Raw genomic sequence first — 18,003 nt, forward strand, 5'->3', positions numbered from 1 at the left:
TCAACTTTAAATATTTGAAGGAAAAATTTTGTTATTCATAACTGTATATTACCCAATTCAAACATAATTATCTCCAAAAGATACTTGTAATTTAATAAAAATATTTACTATCAAAATAAACCAAAGGATTTACTAAAATGGAAATGAAAATAAAAGACAATAAAAATATTAATTAGTCGTAACCAATTTATCAATTTATGCATTGTTTTTGTAACCAAAAAAAATAAAATGCATTGTTTTGCACCTATATTCAATTCCAGCTCCACAAAAGGAACCTGACTTATAGGGCTGACTATTCGGATTTGGGAAAATGCAAAATGCTGGTTATAAAAGTTTTTTAATCTTAATCTATAAATTGAATCTCTGCCCCAATCCCAAAAACCATGTTACGTAAATTGAAAAACTTGGTGCACATGTATGGTGTTACTTAAAGTTACTCTATTAAATAACAAACAGCGTACAATCAGATAAGAAACTTAGATTTCTGTAAAAAAAAAAAAAAAAAAAAAAAGGAGAGATAAGAAGAAACCTAGATCAAATTTTTTTTAACGCAAAATATTTATCAGTAAAAAATTGTAGACTAATATCTTAAAATATTAAGATCTATTCAAAGAACGCACCTATCTTCATATATGATAGTTTAAGGTTTTGATGCATTATTTATTGGTTAAAAACAAATATTTGCTCCTTTACATAAAAGTAAACAATTAGTATTCAATTAAAAATGCTATTATATGTCTTATTTGGATTAAAAAGATAATTGTTTGCAAACAATTACTATAAGTTATGCTTATATTTGATTCTGTTGCTTAAATTGCGTGTTCCTGTTCTTTAATGGATGAGATTTTATTTGTGACGCTTTTGTAAAGTACTAAAAGTAGTATGTATGAACTCTTGAAGAAAACATAATTGAGGAAAATTTACGAAAATTACATCAGGTCATGGACTTGGTGATGGAAGTAGAATTGAAGAACGAAAGCAGCTATAGGTCACGAATCACGATTGAGAAAGAGAAGCTGTCACTGTGTAGTCCATGCCTTACGACATCTCTAGCTTGGACGTCTCTTTCCCTTGGAAATTAACCAACACCAAAACACCTTTTCTATCACGGTTTCACCCTTCTTTATATTTTTATGATATTTCATGTTTAAGTGCCACCATTTTGTGAAGCTACTTGCAACCTGCCAATTAAATAAAGAAGGTGGTCTAGCTAAGTTTTTAATCACAAATTTTGAGTAATATGCTACCAAGTGCCCATCTTTGTCCTCGGAGCAAATGACTCCTTTGTGCATCCCAATTCCTTAATTATATATAATCGTCATGATAGTCTTTTTTAGATTGTTTTAAATTTATTATTATTTTAAAAAAAATCAATTAGTTTTTAGTTTCACCATTATCTTTTATTATTTCGAATAAATAAACTAACAAATATTAATAAAATAAATACAATATAATCAAATATTTTTATATTCTTTTATAATTAAGAATATTTGGCGAATTTTCTTAATTATTCTGCAAATATTTTATCTATAGTATCTTAAATTAAAAAGAGTAGCATTACATTAACATATCTTAAGCTTAGTTATTAATTATAGTTACATCCTTCTTAATTGTAATGTTACATCTTCCTCGTTTATTTTATATATGAAAAATGGTAGGAAAATGTTTGGTAAAATGATATACGAAGCAAGTTGACTGTTTTTTTTTTCAAATTCAACCTAGGGCGTTGTATTCCATCTAAGTGTACGTGTGTAACTGTTGATAAGCTATTGGTTAAAAATTAAACGCATATTTCCTTTAGTCTCTAATTATAAGACCATTTTAAATAATTTATATTTCTTGAGAAAAATAGTTAAATTACATTTGTAAATTATTTATACTATCATTCTGAAATTATCATTTTCTTATCTCTCTATTCACTTAATTTTTTTCATTAATGTTTGGATGAAAAATAATTAACTAAAAATATGTAGAAAAAATAATGCATTTAGAAATTAGAATATAATTTTATAAAAAGAGAAAAATAAATTTTTGAAAAAAATATTATAATTAGAAACAAAGAGAGTATATTGCTTTATGCATTTCATAAAAATAAAAAAGAGTTCGTGCGAAATTTGTTCTTTATATATTATTATTAGTTTTCTACATGTTGGCATCATATTCATTTCTGTTAAAAAAAATATATATTCTCCTATTTTTTATTCAAATAATGTTGTTGTTATATGTTTTTGAAAAAAAAAATAATGATATACAAACACTCTCATGTTTCTTTATCTCTTTTTTTTATCTGATGAAAAATTGTATCATACCTATATTTTTTACTCGCTTTTTTGAGGTGTTTATTTAACTTTTTCCTTTAAAAAAATATATGCACAAGGTAATTCCGAGATGTTATGTTAGCAGCCGTATTTTTCTTCATTGTATCCAAGCTTTGTTTAATGTTTATGAATAAAATGATATTATCATCTTTCTTTTTTTTCTAAAAAAAGAAGGTAATTCCAAGATCTTGCTTAATTTTATAAAGACGGGTAGGAAACAGTCACGATGCTAATTGAATCGGTTGATTCGTTCGATCACTTGGATTTTTGTGGATACGTATACATATATAGCAAGTCATAAAAGTGATCTTTCCCTACCAAGAACTGTTGGTTTGAGATGCAAGTAATACTCCGCAGACGTGGATGGTTTAACTAATAAAAAGAGAGGAAAGAAAGTGACGAAATGGTTTAAAAAGATGTAATATTCATATTAATAATGATATGATGAGCATGGTTGTATAAATCCTTCCAATTTTTATCTACCAAAGCATATTATTTGTAATTTTGGGTAAATGGAGAGAGCAGGAAACTACTTTAAGGAAGCTAACTCTCACGGCATCAGTCAAGAGTAGTGGTCTAATATTATTTAAATTTCATTCTTTAGGGCCGACAACATTCGAATTCACATTATTATCCTCATAATGTATTGGGTAGTTCATGCTTTAGACTTGTTAGAAAGAAGAAACAAGGAAAAGATGGAACTCATTTGATCTTCTTCCATTATGAATATATTTAGAGTGCATCAATGCAATTCCAATTTAAAGATTTTTTTTTAATTTCAGGTGTATATTAATTAAGGGAAATAAATTAAATTCATAAGGAAATGCTGATAATTTCCAATCAACATTTCATAATTTTTTTTTATATAAAAAAAGAAGGATGTTTGTTTGAAAAACAAATAAGGTTACTCCTTGTAAAAGAGAATAATTAATAATTTCTTAGAATTACTCCTTGTAAAAGATGTTACCTAAAGCAGCACCCCCAGAATATAAATACAGGGATAAGAGGTACATAGAGTAAAACTAATTGGGCGTAGAAATATGGCGAATTGAAGGGGAAATAGAGAAGATGATTGAGTGAATATGCATAAAGGCGGGTGTTTTTGAAGCAAGTGGGGTTGATAAGAAGAGAAAGAGAATTTAGATCAAAACTTGGAAGCTCCTTTTGCCATGGCCACTAGTGCTGCACCCAAACCCAACCAATATTATTTCTTCACATTAATCCTTCATTTCTGTCTCCTCCTTATCATTTCCACATCCACTACTCAACAACGCTTCAAACAAGCCCCCAAATTCTACAACTCCCCCAGCTGTCCCACCATTCGCCTCTCACCCACCGACACGTGTTCCGACGAGGCAGTCCACGTGGCCATGACCCTGGACGTAACCTACCTCCGCGGCTCCATGGCCGCCATCCTCTCCGTCCTCCAACATTCCTCCTGCCCCGAAAACATCATCTTCCACTTCGTCACCGCCGCCTCCTCCTCCCTCCTCAACCGCACCCTCTCCACCTCCTTCCCCTACCTCAAATTCCAAATCTACCCCTTCGACGACGCCGCCGCCGTCTCCGGCCTCATCTCCACCTCCATCCGCTCCGCCCTGGACTGCCCCCTCAACTACGCCCGCAACTACCTCGCCAACCTCCTCCCCTCCTGCGTCCTCAAAATCGTCTACCTGGACTCCGACCTCGTTCTCGTCGACGACATCGCAAAACTCGCCGCCACCCCCCTCGGAGACAACAACAACACCGTCCTCGCCGCCCCCGAATACTGCAACGCCAACTTCAGCGCCTACTTCACCCCATCCTTCTGGTCCAACCCCTCCCTCTCCCTCACCTTCGCCGGCCGCACCCCCTGCTACTTCAACACCGGCGTCATGGTCATTCACTTGCAACGCTGGCGTGCCGGGGACTATACCACCAAGATCCAGGAGTGGATGGAGCTCCAGAAGAGAATGCGGATCTACGAACTCGGATCGTTGCCTCCGTTTTTGCTCGTTTTCGCGGGAAACATAGTCCCCGTGGATCACAGGTGGAACCAACACGGCCTCGGCGGGGATAACTTCCGCGGGCTTTGCAGAGACTTGCATCCGGGCCCGGTCAGCCTCCTGCATTGGAGTGGCAAGGGCAAGCCCTGGGCCCGCCTCGACGCCAACCGCCCTTGTCCCTTGGATGCCTTATGGGCTCCCTACGATCTTCTCCTAACTCCTTTCGCTCTTGAAGCCTAGCCCGCCCAATTATTACTACATTTTTATTTTTATTTTTTTTAAATAAACTCAATTATCTTTTTCTTTTTCTTTTTTGGCTGAATAGTTTTGATTTAGCACTGGTGTATAATGTATATGGCATTATTATGGCTTGTCCTTCGGAGCTGGCGCTGGAGTCACTCCTTGATCTTACACTGTACAGCCAGGTACTTTTTTTTAACCCTTTCTTGTGGGCCAGTGAAAGACTGTTACCGTTACGGCTTCTAATGTAGTAACTACTAAGTACTAACATTGAAATGAACCAAATAGCAAAGCTTTTTATTCTAATATAGTTTGTTTCTTCACTTATTGTTCTTGAATGTGTTTTTTGTTTTTTACCCCTGCGTTATGCTAGGTTTCTATTTTTGTTGAAAGTATATATATGAAATTGATAATTGAGAAGTAATACGTGTGGAATTGGAGTGGGCAATCATGAAACTTGTTATTCACCATGTAGGAGAGGAAAAAAAGAAAAGGGAGTGTGTGTTCTATTGTGTCGGTGACGTTGGGTTTGTTATCATGGCTACGGATCTGAAAACGATCGTGTGGAGATTTGGATATTTTTCTTGTCCAAGTGAATCGCTCGTTTCTCTCTTCTATTGTCTGGCCAAAGCCCAACATTGCTTTTGAATGTTTTGACCACATTGACGATGATTGATGTATCTTCTTTTTTATAACACAAAATTTGAATTTGAAGTTGGAATAATCTATACGTAGTAGATAGGAGTCAATTGCTGCTAGAAATAAGTAATCACCGAGAGGGACACGGAATATTTAGTTAATTATGAATAATACAACGCACTGAGATTTAACGAATGAATAAATAAAAACAACACCTCCCTTTACTCAAAAAGAAGAAGAAGAGAAACTATAGCTTTGCAAAAGAAAGAAAAGAACAACCAACCGGGCTTTAACACTAACATGTTTTATTTGACTTACCGGACTATTTTCTAACTTTTATTTTTTTTCTTCTATCAATCTGATTTTCTTATCGTTTTAATACTTGGTTTCTTTTTCTTTTTTGCTACAATTTTTTCTGCTCATATGCATGCGTCTGTCATTACTTTCCTTTCACTCATGTGACCAAGAAGATATGCTACAGTTGTTTTTTGGATTTTAGTTGGAAACTCTCAAATTAAACGATATCCTGTTATTGTAGAATTTTTAAAAATATAAACCAGGTCATTCTGATCGCATAAGATAAACTTACGACATGACCTTATGCATGAAAATATTTTTAATCAATTTTTTTTTATTTACTATTACAAATTGTATGTCTCTTAAATTGAAAAATCAGATAGCAGTTGACTTTAAAACTATACTATTGCGTTTGTGCAGACAAAAGGTTATGTAAATATTATTATAACAAAACTAATAGCGAGCATAGAACAAGGTATACACTAGATGCAATTAATTAGTCCCAATGTTCAATATTACCATTGATTATACAAAATGCAGTGCACCGTGGTGGTTATATGCATCCTCTTTTCAATTCAATTCTAGAATAATCATTCGCCAATCGCTGAATCGTACATTGGTGAATAAATGTGAAAAATAGAAGCAAAAGTCAAGGTTTCCTACTAAATGAAAAAACAAAAACGTACTAGCTTGAATGCATGTATATGGAGGAATCAATGTCAGAATGTACGCGAACATTAATTCGTCAGTAAAGAGCCTCGCGTCCAACTATCACTCATCCAGTTTTTCGCTGGCTTTAGTTGGTTAAGTGGAAATAAAAAAAATTAAATAAAAATAAAAATTGTTTATAGAAATTATGTTTTCCCTTTGTCATTTTTTAACCAAACAAAAAAAAAATACATCATTATATTGCAGCTGCTTAAGGCCATGGAACCTGAAAAATAAGATAAAAAAGTTGTTCACTTGTAGAATATTAAAAAAGTAAAAAATATTTAACATGTTTTAAAAAAATTATAAACATTCAATCCTTAAGCAGATATTTTGCAAGGAACTCATTAGATAAATTCAATAAAAAAATAATGTATAAAAAGAAATAAATAATAAAGTTAAGGTTGGTAAGAAGAAGAAGATACATAATTAAAATGGTGAGGTATATAATTAAAGATAAATCTATGGTAGTATGAGATAACATTAATATTTAGTAAAAAAAAAAAGATGACATTAATATAAATATATAATTTTTTTCATTGATGACGTAACAACACTTCTTACTATTAAACTAGATGTAATATACTAAATTTTCCATGAGAGGTGACTAGTCAAAAATGATCTGACTCGTTGGATTATTTCAAATTACGTTTTTATTATTTTTTTTATGAAACGAGTATATGCGCGAGGCTTGCTGTTTTAAACTTGAAAGACGAGCATTTGATATATTAAAAGCTTTCTTTAAGTCAATCGGAATACTTGATTCAAATCTATCTTATTACTATAACTTGAAAGAGGGGAATTCCGAGGCACCCATGGAAATTATATTATTAGAGCAGAAGTTTTAGGTATTTTCTTTGTGCTAGATCCTAGATGAGTTGCCATAAGTAGCATGCTGCTAGTTTCAGCAACCGGACGATGTAAAAGACTAGATGTTCAAAGACCAGAAAGTTGAGACATTAAAAATTGCCATAAGTCTACAACAATTAGGCATTGCTTACTTATTTTAATTTTCTAAGTCAACTCATACATGTATCTAAATTTCTACGCAATATAAACAGGGTGATAGAACATGGGGTACGCGGATTACAATGGTATTGTAAATTAAATATGAAAATCATGGTATCATAAGGGTTTATTTGTTTATAGTAGTATGGTCAAATTGTCCGTTTTGCATGAATGAGAGTTGAATAGAGGAATAAGATGCATGGGCATAAAATATAGATGGAGAAGTAATGGGAGCAAGAAGCACATGGAGGCAAAGGGAAATTGGTGGGACGCGGAACATGATGAGTAATATAACAAACAGAAAAAAGAAAGAAAATGAGATGTGCCCATTGAGATGAACAAACTCCCTAAAATCTCGGTTAGAACTTAATGAGGCATACAAAGTTAGGACAAATGTTAATACGTTCCCCCTCCCCAAAAAGAAGAATATTAATTCTTTTGTTACTTTACCTATCTAATTTCTACTCTGTTTTTTTTTTTTTTTTTTTTTCTATTTCATTGTAAAGATTTGTTGCGAGGGGGTTCATATCTCCTTGTTTTTTACACCAAAAGCAACAGTGATAGGTGTTGCAATCTATTTTGGTTGTTTGTTTCTTTCACCGCTAGAACAATTGAGTTCTAAGCGACTTCAACCTGGTAGCTGAAAATTGAGTCAAACATGAAGATTATAACATAAAGATACGCAAACATTACCAAACAGCTAAGAAGTTAATTGGAAGCTTCAAACTTCCAATAATGAAATCCAAAATCTAAACCTCGATAGTCAATTATATTTATAATCTGTCGTCATCTTAAGTAGATGCCTGCGGATTCTTCTTTTGTGATTGTCATTATTCTAGGATTTAATTTCTATGTATTACGAACATAAACAGTCTTACACTACTAATTAATAAGAGATTATCATTAATATAATTTTTAACATAATTCTTGTAAAAATTAATAAAATTATTATATATGATGACTTATAAATTATGATTAGATGAGAATATAAAAATTATTTATACTATAAATGCATGCACTATTATCTGCAAGTAATTTTGTGCTGAGAGAGAAGCACGTTGAAAGTGACAGAATTTGACACTTGATGGTATAATAAGTGTCATTTTAGGAATGATTTTGGATGACGACTGTTCTTGAATATGGTAATACACTCTTACCATAATGGGTTAACGGCACTTGATGATCTCGAGTCATGTGATATAAATCCCTCAATGTTGTCTACCCTGCTACAATGGCAGGTCTGTCCAAATCTTGGTTGTAGAGAACGGTATGCAAATTTTCATCCTTGTCAAGCAAATGACAATAACGGTCAAGCACGGCTTTTCACCTCACAGCAAATGACCTACTAACTTCACTATAAATTACATTTGAAAATAGATAAAACATTAGAATGAGACAAATAGGTTGGTTAGTTACACAAAATAACTAAAAAATGATGTTAATTAAATCAAAATGAAGATGACCTGGTCCTTGGCGTTAATAGTGTTTATAATAGCTTCTGATGCAACCATGACCTTCAGCATGATCTTGGCCATTTTGCAGCAGTGTTCGTGCTCTTCATTTTTTAATTCTGACATAATTCACATTCAAGCATGATGTTGAGTATCTATTTAAGCATATTATTATACAATAATATAACAAAATTGGCATTGAATTAGCAGTCATGATGAGCGCTAGTTCATCCTTAGCGTCACATAAGTAGGTACATCACAAATATATGCTTCATTAACCAAAGAAAGTGCATGCATAGAACATTAATGCTAAAATAATATTGTGTCTGTGAGTGAAAATACAAATGCATTCAATACAACGCAGAGGTTTGGACATTCTTACCAAGCAGAGTGGCAAGAACCATTTCCAGTTCCTTGTTGAGGGTGCTTAACCGTGATGGTGGTGGAGTAGAGCCTAAGCTTACAAAATGTTTTGCGTCTTGATTCATCAATTCTAAATTCCACATATAGTTCAAGGGTGCACATTGTTAAATGTTCAAACATAAATAACCATTTAAGCATATTATTATATAATCCTATACCAAAATTGACACTAATCCTCCTGTTCAAGCATAAATGGTAGTTGCTTGATGCCTGGAATTCATAATTGGTATCTGACTCCCAAAAGAGAGAAAGAAAAAATAATAGTCTTAATATATATATATATATATATATATATATATATATATATATATATATATATATATATATATATATATATATTTTAATTACACTACAAAACAATTTCAAAAATAATTCATAATTTTTTTCAATTAAATAAAAAAAATCCATACGGATCAACAATTCATATGAACTAATACAAAGAAGCAATACATTCAATCAACCAAAACAATGAATCAAGCAAAGTGCGTGACAAAAATAAGCACGAAGAAGAAGAAGAACCAGAGGAAGTAGCAACATGTGTGAGAAAGTGTGAGAAGAAGCACCAATGTGCGTGAAGCGGAGGAACAAGAAGAAACAAAGAAGTAGAGAGGAAGAAGAAAAGAATAAGCAGAGGACGAAGAAGAAGCGGCGCGCACGAGAGAGGCAATGACTCATACGGACGAGTCATTGTTCCTATTTATATTAAATAGGTGAAGGACATTTTAGCCCTTTCACCTAGGTTGCTGGGTGTCCCAGCAAAAATGTTGGGTACCCAAAGCAATCTCCCTTCATTGTTACTTCTTGTTACGTCCCATTGTAATTGCATTACACGAAGCAACATCTGAACTTCAGATATGCTATGAATCATAAAAGTAAAATTTGAGAAAGTCTCTCTCTCACACACGCACACAAAAAAGTGACACAACTATAAATGACCCTTTTACATAAGTTGTAGAGGTCTTTCTACATTCAGGATTCAGTCATGGTAGAAAGTGAGACTTAATCAGAGTTTAACTCAACCCAACTCATTTTTAACAGATAAAAATGAGTTGGATCGGGTTGACCCGTTTGATATCCCTTTGGATGTGTGCATAAGTAAAGATGTATCCAGACATATACACCTGTAATCTATGATCACATCAAGCCACACTGAAGCCTTACCTTAGGCCTTGGCACCTCTTGCCTCCTGGCCAGTCGAGCTATCACTTTGTTCTTACATGAGTTAATACAAAATCATCAATCCCATCGGTCTTACAGCAACATGAAGTGGAAGGTTTTCAATTTTTCATTCTGTAGGGATTATCAACCATACAGCGATTATTAGTGACACAAAAAAGTGGAATACGGTATAAGAATCGGTTGATAATTCATAAACTTTATAACTTTGATATATAGCTGGTGTAAGAACCGTGAACGATTCATAATTCATAAACTTGATTACATTGATAGCTGGTAATCGTATAGCACATTTTAAGACGCTAATATATAGAAGCGTTTCCTAACTAGTCCACCTCATTTTTCTAGCCAGACCTTTACTAATAGCTGAATGTCATGGTGGAATTGAAGTATAATATTGGTTCATAATGGGGAAGACCTACATGTGTCGGCTACAGTCCCACAAATCAAGACACAAAAGTTTTGCTGGCTTCTTTGTAGTCTCCATAATCAGCATCATCACTTCCTGTTTTCTTCCGAACGTATCTGTAGTTGGCATACTGCAAAATTATCTGCCACTGTTGAGGTTTACCAACTTTATAGTCCTAAACATATTTCTTTAAGGATATGTTCAAGAGTTAAGTTTTCTTTAAAATAAAAAGGATTATTTTTTATTCATAGTAAATATTTTAATTTAATAAATTTTTAACAAAAAAACTAAATTTACATAAGTTTAATGTATTAATCTTCTATTTAAGTTTAATGTTGTATTATATAACTCTTAATTTTAAAATAAAAATGTCTTCCAACACGTAATAATTTCTCTAAATATAGGCCAACTGATAAGAGTGTGGGAGGGAGTAGTGCAACCAAAGTAAGAGTAAATTGAAATTTTGCAAGATAAACAGGATACGAATAGGTCCAATGCCACGCAAACAATGGCATCCAAAAGCCATGGCATATTAGCTCTGATACTTTCCCATTCGATAGTTCGTACAAGAATACTGCACATACACAGAACAACAGAGGAGTTAGATTGCTTAATGTTGGCTTTTTCAGAATAACAGGATGAAAAATAGATGCAAGGGAGGGAAATCCTAACCTTCCCACGTAAGTGGCATTGGCGATCAATGCAAAGATGAACATGAGTGGATTTAAGCCCTATCATGATAAAGAAATAGTGTCTATAAATCAGTGGAAATACAAGCTAATCTATGCACTAAATTTTGAGTTATGATTCAAAACAAAAATAAATGATTAAGATCAAGCATTACCTCCACGCTCCCTCTTTTAATCTGGCCAATGATAACGTAATCAACAACTTTATCAGTAATTAACGCACAGAAAAATAGAATACACAACTGCAGAAGAAAAAAAAATATTCGGAATAAATAAATAAATAAGAGATAATTTTGAGACATACATTCAACCATATTTGAGGAAGCCGGCCACCCATATAGATAACAGCCATGAGCCATCCTAACCATTGACCCAAAGCACTGTGCATGTTGTGCTCCTGTGATGATAAGTGGCAACAACATAATGCAATTATGCAAAGGAACCATATTCTGTACAAATAATCATATTAGTGTGTGAATAAATTAATTAACGTGTATCACTGGCTATACCTGCGAGAGTAGCTTTCTTCCATTGAATCTTTTGTATCCCTCCATCAAAGCATTACCCTGCCGGGGCAAGTTCATAGATGCTGCTAGAAAAGTTCCATAGCTTGCCTGAAACATATATATAGATAGTAAAAGGAGATTAAAATTATGGTTACATACAAGTTACAGATATTAATTAGTGGTTTAGTATTGGTGTAAGATTAATACAGATTCTATTAACTTTGATTTGAAGGACAAAAACTCACAGGGACAGAACGGGGGATTGGTCTAGGCTGTGTTACAGGCTTCGTAGAAGAGAGTGGAGGTGCCTCATCATCTGAGGATGAATCATTGTTCATTTCCATGGCTGAAGGGACACTTTTAGCAGCTCTCAAGTAGGTACCAAATGGTGGAGTATCATTAGCAGCCAAAGATCTCGCTGACCTGTTTCATTAACTCAAATAATAATAGTAATTATTAAAAATCACTTGGTTAATTTCTTAATCAAAACATTAATAATGATTATGATTGCAAAAATAGTACCACGAAGTACGAATTGATAGGCAATATGAATACGTAGTTACGTACCTATAGTAGTAATCCCGTCGAGGCGTTTCTTTGGGTCCGTCATTTTGTATTGGAATCCCAGAGTCGCGGCCTGGTTTCTGTCTCAAAGGTTTTTTCTCTTCTTCTTCATGAGCCTATTAACATTACATAATAAAGAATAAGGTAATGAAATATATACATTGTACTCTTTGAAAAGATATCGTAGAAGTGTATTATTTTCTTTGGGGAAGCTTGTAATTTGTTGTCTTAATCATTTCTAGTTCAAGGGAAAAAAGAATTTGACTAATTTGAAATTCGACTAAAAATAAATAAAATTCGACAAAAAATTATTTTAACCAAAAATCAATTGAAATGATTCATTCCACATTAATCACTTATGTGAAATTGAAAAAAATTGTAATTTGAACAAACATGTCTATGTAAATTTCAATTTTGATGAGCAGAGCGGGACTTGGAAATTACTGTACCTCATCGATGTTAATCTTCCGAAGAGGCTTGCCCCATTTATAGATGTAGTCATAATAGAAACTTTGAAGTACTAACACGATCGTAGTGATTGTGTAAAGCTGTAGATCACAATAACAAGTGGTATAAGGACGTAAGCTTAATTTCTATGCACTCAATCTCAATTTTTTAAACTATTAATTAATTAGAAAGTATAATAAATATGATTTTTAAAATAATTATTATAAAAAATAATAATTTATTTTATGTGCTAATTTATGATTAAATATAATATAAATACATTTTGATTTTTTTTTAACAGAGTATAAAGACTTTTAATGATATTTCAGTTTATATTTTATTACCTATTTACATAATGCTATCTATCATTACATAATTTATTTCAGTTTACATTTTATTACATTTTAATTTTTTTAACTATTTCAGTTTATATTTTATTCCCTATTTTATTAAATAATGCTATTATATTTTTAAGGAAAAAATATTATTAGTTAATAAATACCTGTATATATGCTATGATAAAAAATATTTCCCGTAATTCAAATTATTTAATAAATACCTTTATATATATATATATATATATATATATATATATATATATATATATATATATATATAAAGGAACGGATAGAAAAACGGAAAGAAATTATTAAAATTTACAAGAACATTTCCCGTAATTTTATCTGGAAATAAATACAAGAACCAGTGTACAATGGATTGGGCCTTGACCCTAGTAAAATGGCACCTCTTTGTTGTTTCAGTAACAGTTGGGCCTACCCTATTTTTTGCAAAAACAAAACGTTAATGGACCTTAGTTTCAAAGTTTTCAACGTTCAGAATAGTATATTTCTTTCAAAAAAAATGTTACAAATATTATTTTACAAAATTAAATATGCTTGATTATATTAAATTGAAATTAAGTTTAATTTTAGAATAAGTTTTAGTAAAATTTAAATTTAAATTAAATATATATTTTTTGCATTAGATAAAGAAATATATATCAAATTATTGTAATCTTGCTTTTCAAATAAAAATCAATTTAATTTATATTAAGGATTTTTTTAATAAATTTATTTATTGATGGGAATTTAATACATTTAATGAAATAATTTTAATTAATTATTTAAAACTAAACATCAAATAAATTTTATATAATAAATACTTTTTTTTTTGCTAGTTGAAGAGCAGGTTAGTGACAAAAGCACCCACTAGAATCTGTAAACTTCCAAAATTAAGATAAATCAAAATCAAATTGACACATGCAAACATGCAATTTCCAAGGCTAAACATAATTTAAAGGTTTTAGGCTTATGTTGTTTTCGGATCTAAAAGACCCATACGCCCGAAAAAGAAGATAGTAGAAATAATATACATAGAGAAAATTCCGGAGAAATATGTTTGCAATGTAATTACCAGAGCTGTGTAGTACTGGGTTGGCAACTAGTTTCGCAGCCATCCAAAAAGCAAGAAGAAAAACACAACACAAAAACAAGAAAATAGTAAGGCCCAACAATCAAAATAAGTACAGATAGCACATGTTAATGTGAAATTTTTACATATACAGAAAACCACAAAGACAAGTGAGATTAAAGCATGAAAAAATCGTAAATAAATATAAGATGAGATGAATGATTAAGACTTAAGGAAGAAAAGAGAGGCCGAAAGTCATACATTTAATTTCCTCCTTTAGTAACCAAACTAGCATTCTAACAATCTAACAAATAAAAAAAGAAGAAAAAACCACGAAAGAACTGGAATAAGAAGAGGCATGGATGATGGAACGAAACAAATTAATATTTTAATGTATACGGTTAACTGAAAAACTCAGATACCGTGGCTGGCTCCAGATGGCAACCAAGGAGGTTGAATATGTCGCTGCATCCAAATAATTCAGTACAGCAATTAGAGTACTGGACTAACTAATTGTTCCAATAATAAACCTAAGATTTGACTAAAATTATGAGAAAACGAAGAAGTAATTAAAGTGCATGGAAAAAAGTTGACAAATTAACTAACCCAGCGACCCAAGTGAGGAGAAAGGCTAAGGAGACACCATGGCTGGACTTAGCGCGAAAGTTGGTTATTATCTGAGGAATTTCTGCTACTCCCCAACATACGAGACTTATGAAGCCAAAGCCAAAGGAGATTTTATCTTTCAAATTGCAGAGACAATCATCCAAGTATTTCTCAACCCAACCCACACAGGGTTTACTCTCCTTCACGCAGTACGATTCTGGCATTATTTCTTAATTGCTCTCGTTTTCCTTGCACTTGGAGAGAGGGTTTATCTGCTTCTATTTTTAAAGGAAGAGCTAGCCTGCTGAAATTACCAAACTAGATGCCACAATATGTATTCAATTTGTGAAAAAGTGCGTCCTCTTGGTTGGACTGTGTTGTCCTTATCGGTGTTTAATTGCACAATTTGCTTATTGCTACACGTGTGAGGCATATTCTCTCAAGCCATATATGCTACGTACTACTCCATGTGAGTCTATGCATAATACTATTATATTGCATATTGCAAGTTAAATTATATTTTGAGACAAATTATAACATCTAAGTACATGTGAGCTCTCTCGGCTGTTAGACTTTCCAATAGACCATGGTCATGTTACACATGAGAACACGAAGAAATGTTCAAAAACCTGTTGACATTGCACCAAATCTAAGAAAATTTTACTTCGTCAATTATTTTTTTAAAATGAATATTGTCTGTTTTTGTCTCTTTACAGTGTTATTATTATTATTTTTATGGGATTTGCAAAATTAAAATGGACAGCAGGTGTCAAGAAAGTGTTGACATTATTGTATAGTTTTTTCCGTGCCTTTTTTGTTTTACCTTTTTTTAAAAGCAAAAAGAAGAGCATGCAAGGTCATGGTACTTTTTTTATTATTGTTTTGTTTCATTATCTCCACAGAAAACTCTGAACAGAAATTAAGCAGCTCTGACAAGTAGGCCCCGAACAGAAAATAATATTCGGAACATTCACCGCATATACTGGAAAATGATTCCCAAGATGCTATATTTACTGGATGAAAAATACTTCGTGAAAAAGGGAATATTTTTTAATAGAAATTAGCATTACACTCGTTAAAACACTTTTTTTAAAATACATTCTCTCTTTTACCGGTTAAAATTAACAAATTTTTGTAGATCTTATATGTTATTTAATAAATTTCTTTTATAATTTTATCTTTTAATAAATTTTAATCAATAAAAAATATGTCATTAGCATTATTTTTTTAGTTTCACTAACATACTGGGAATTGATTCTTTCCCCTTCGATTTTACCAACTCATTTTTATTAGTCTTTTTCTTTTATCTCTTTTTTTTTAGGAAAAATGTAAATTATATTAAACCAAAAATGATACAACAATAAACGGGACATACCCCGCAGCTAGAGAAAATTAAAAGTCTCCCTAATACAAAAAGACCTATATCAATGTGTTAAAACAAACGTAACAGGTGCGTTTGTCTATACATAAGAAACTTAATCTTGCTAATAACCTCTATTACAGAAAATTGATAATCTTCAAAAATCAGCTTGTTCCTAGACAGCCAAATGCAGTAGACTGTAATTGTTATATAGTCAGACAACGTAATTTTCCTTGAACACCTGATGTGGATCTGTCCCTAATTAAAGAGTCAGTAATGCGCTGTAAAGAAGTAAAACGCCTGTGAAAAGGAGCCAAATCACGAATGTGAGCCCAAACTTGGAGAGATTTCCTGCAAGAAAAGAACAAATTAGCATTTGACTCAACCTCAGTTGAACATAAAGGGCAGAGGGAACCCTTGTTCAAAAAAGCAACTTTGTCAAGAGTAAGGAGTCGATTCCTTTTAGCAAGCCACAAAATGAAAGACATCTTAGAGAAGATTGCTGGGTTCCATATAACAGAACACCAACTAACAGTAGGCTTGACACCTCTAATGTATTCATAGACTTTGCCAACAAGCAATTGTTCATTGGTACTCCAAGATTGAATCCTCTTTTTGGCATCTTCCGTACTTAGCTCTTTAGAGATAATAAAGTCCCTTATTTGAATGATTTTCTTTATCAAAACTGAATCTGATGAAGAAATATTGTAATTCCACACATCGCTACCTCTGAAATAGTAATGGTGAACCCGGCGAACCCATAGAGAATCTTTCTTACAATGAAAGTCCCATAGGATACTGGGAAGAAACGCAAGGTTCCATTCCTTGAGATTAAACAGGCCTAAACCCCATTCTTTTTTCGGAGAACAAACTACTGACCAAGCAACCAAGAGCTTATTTTTGCCAATATCCACTTTACCCCACAGAAAATTACGGTACGAAACATTGATCCGATCCAGAACAGATTACAACAAAGGAAAAATTCTCAGACATCTTTTTCTTTTATCTATTAATCTGTCCTGCGGGCTTCCAATTTCCTATAAGACCCGTTCAGCCGGAGCAAAGTAACGGGAATTTATTTTATATAATTGAGAATTTTTACCAAGTGCAACTGAATCTCTTATGTTCACATTCACTCAATAAACACACAAAAATAACAATGAATTCATTCATAATTCATTATTTTGCTTGTTTGTGAGTTTGTCATATAGAAACTACAATGTACGATGTAGAGTTTGGCAAATGAAAGAGTTATGCTAAGCCTCCATGAATCATTCCATTATACTGACCGAGTTCAAGATGGGACCCCCAAAAGCAAAACCGAAACAGAGTGCATAATATAGCCATAACAGCATTGATGATAGGTGAACCTGGCCTCTTAACTCGTCAAGGTTCATGTTCAAAAACAACGGTTCTGCCTGCATAGCTCTGCGTCGTTCTTTTTTTTGCACTCAAACAAATTTTCTTTTACCATTCCTTTAACAAATAGTAATATCCTTATTAAATAAGAAGTTGGGGGCACCAAAAAAACATGAGAAGAACTAAAAAAAAAAGGTGGGGTCCATCCATTATTCGTAAATACGTTTTCATTCTGTGGCGGAAATGATTGTTCATAAGTACAAGTGGCTAAAATTTGTTGAACACTATCACTATGGTGGAGATGGAGCTAGCTTTGTGACGTTTGGGATTAGTCACCCTGCAAGAGATGGATAAGAGAAAGAATATATATATATATATATATATTCTGATCCACAAAAGCAGTCAGGA

At 32.6% G+C, this 18,003-nt stretch overlaps 2 protein-coding genes across 7 annotated transcripts; one reads left to right on the forward strand and one right to left on the reverse strand.

Moving 5' to 3' along the window:
* Positions 1–3,237: 3,237 nt before the first annotated feature.
* Positions 3,238–5,261, forward strand: LOC100783054 (probable galacturonosyltransferase-like 2). Of its 2 annotated transcripts, XR_005891965.1 has the most exons (2): positions 3,238–4,728; positions 5,019–5,261. XR_005891965.1 is itself a non-coding variant. In XM_041016364.1 (1 exon), exon 1 carries the CDS (start codon positions 3,488–3,490, stop codon positions 4,541–4,543), a length of 1,056 nt encoding a protein of 351 aa, XP_040872298.1. In that variant the 5' UTR covers positions 3,238–3,487; the 3' UTR covers positions 4,544–4,849. The 2 variants fall into 2 exon arrangements, 1 of the variants encoding a protein (XP_040872298.1); XM_041016364.1 differs by lacking the exon at positions 5,019–5,261 and having other exon boundaries at positions 3,238–4,849.
* Positions 5,262–8,142: 2,881 nt separating this feature from the next.
* On the reverse strand, positions 8,143–15,210 carry LOC100815310 (probable vacuolar amino acid transporter YPQ1). Of its 5 annotated transcripts, XR_005891960.1 has the most exons (16): positions 14,877–15,210; positions 14,693–14,735; positions 14,274–14,300; positions 12,863–12,961; positions 12,417–12,529; positions 12,095–12,272; positions 11,853–11,957; positions 11,648–11,740; positions 11,499–11,519; positions 11,327–11,385; positions 11,138–11,228; positions 10,668–10,829; positions 10,231–10,359; positions 9,029–9,139; positions 8,659–8,765; positions 8,147–8,549 (listed from the first exon to the last, which is right to left on the reverse strand). XR_005891960.1 is itself a non-coding variant. In XM_041016358.1 (13 exons), the coding sequence occupies exons 1-12, from the start codon at positions 15,098–15,100 to the stop codon at positions 10,692–10,694; spliced, it is 1,191 nt and encodes a 396-aa protein (XP_040872292.1). In that variant the 5' UTR covers positions 15,101–15,210; the 3' UTR covers positions 9,546–10,359; positions 10,668–10,691. The 5 variants fall into 5 exon arrangements, 3 of the variants coding, with proteins under 3 accessions (XP_040872292.1, XP_014631495.1, XP_003517255.1); XR_005891958.1 differs by having other exon boundaries at positions 8,143–8,765; XM_041016358.1 differs by lacking the exons at positions 8,147–8,549; positions 8,659–8,765; positions 9,029–9,139 and having other exon boundaries at positions 9,546–10,359.
* Between the last annotated feature and the right edge of the window lie 2,793 nt (positions 15,211–18,003).

Source organism: Glycine max, chromosome 1, assembly GCF_000004515.6.
Source record: "Glycine max cultivar Williams 82 chromosome 1, Glycine_max_v4.0, whole genome shotgun sequence".
Classification (NCBI taxonomy): domain Eukaryota; kingdom Viridiplantae; phylum Streptophyta; class Magnoliopsida; order Fabales; family Fabaceae; genus Glycine; species Glycine max.

What these genes read in the sequence shown, in the direction of transcription:
- LOC100783054 (XM_041016364.1), top strand. Translation starts at nt 3,488, where the DNA reads ATGGCCACTAGTGCTGCACCCAAACCCAACCAATATTATTTCTTCACA.
- LOC100815310 (XM_041016358.1), bottom strand. Translation starts at nt 15,100, where the DNA reads ATGCCAGAATCGTACTGCGTGAAGGAGAGTAAACCCTGTGTGGGTTGG. An exon ending in CGACGGGATTACTACTATAG is followed by an intron (nt 12,273 to 12,416) that starts GTACGTAACTAC and finishes TTAATGAAACAG; the next exon opens with GTCAGCGAGATCTTTGGCTG. An exon ending in CAATCCCCCGTTCTGTCCCT is followed by an intron (nt 11,958 to 12,094) that starts GTGAGTTTTTGT and finishes TATATGTTTCAG; the next exon opens with GCAAGCTATGGAACTTTTCT.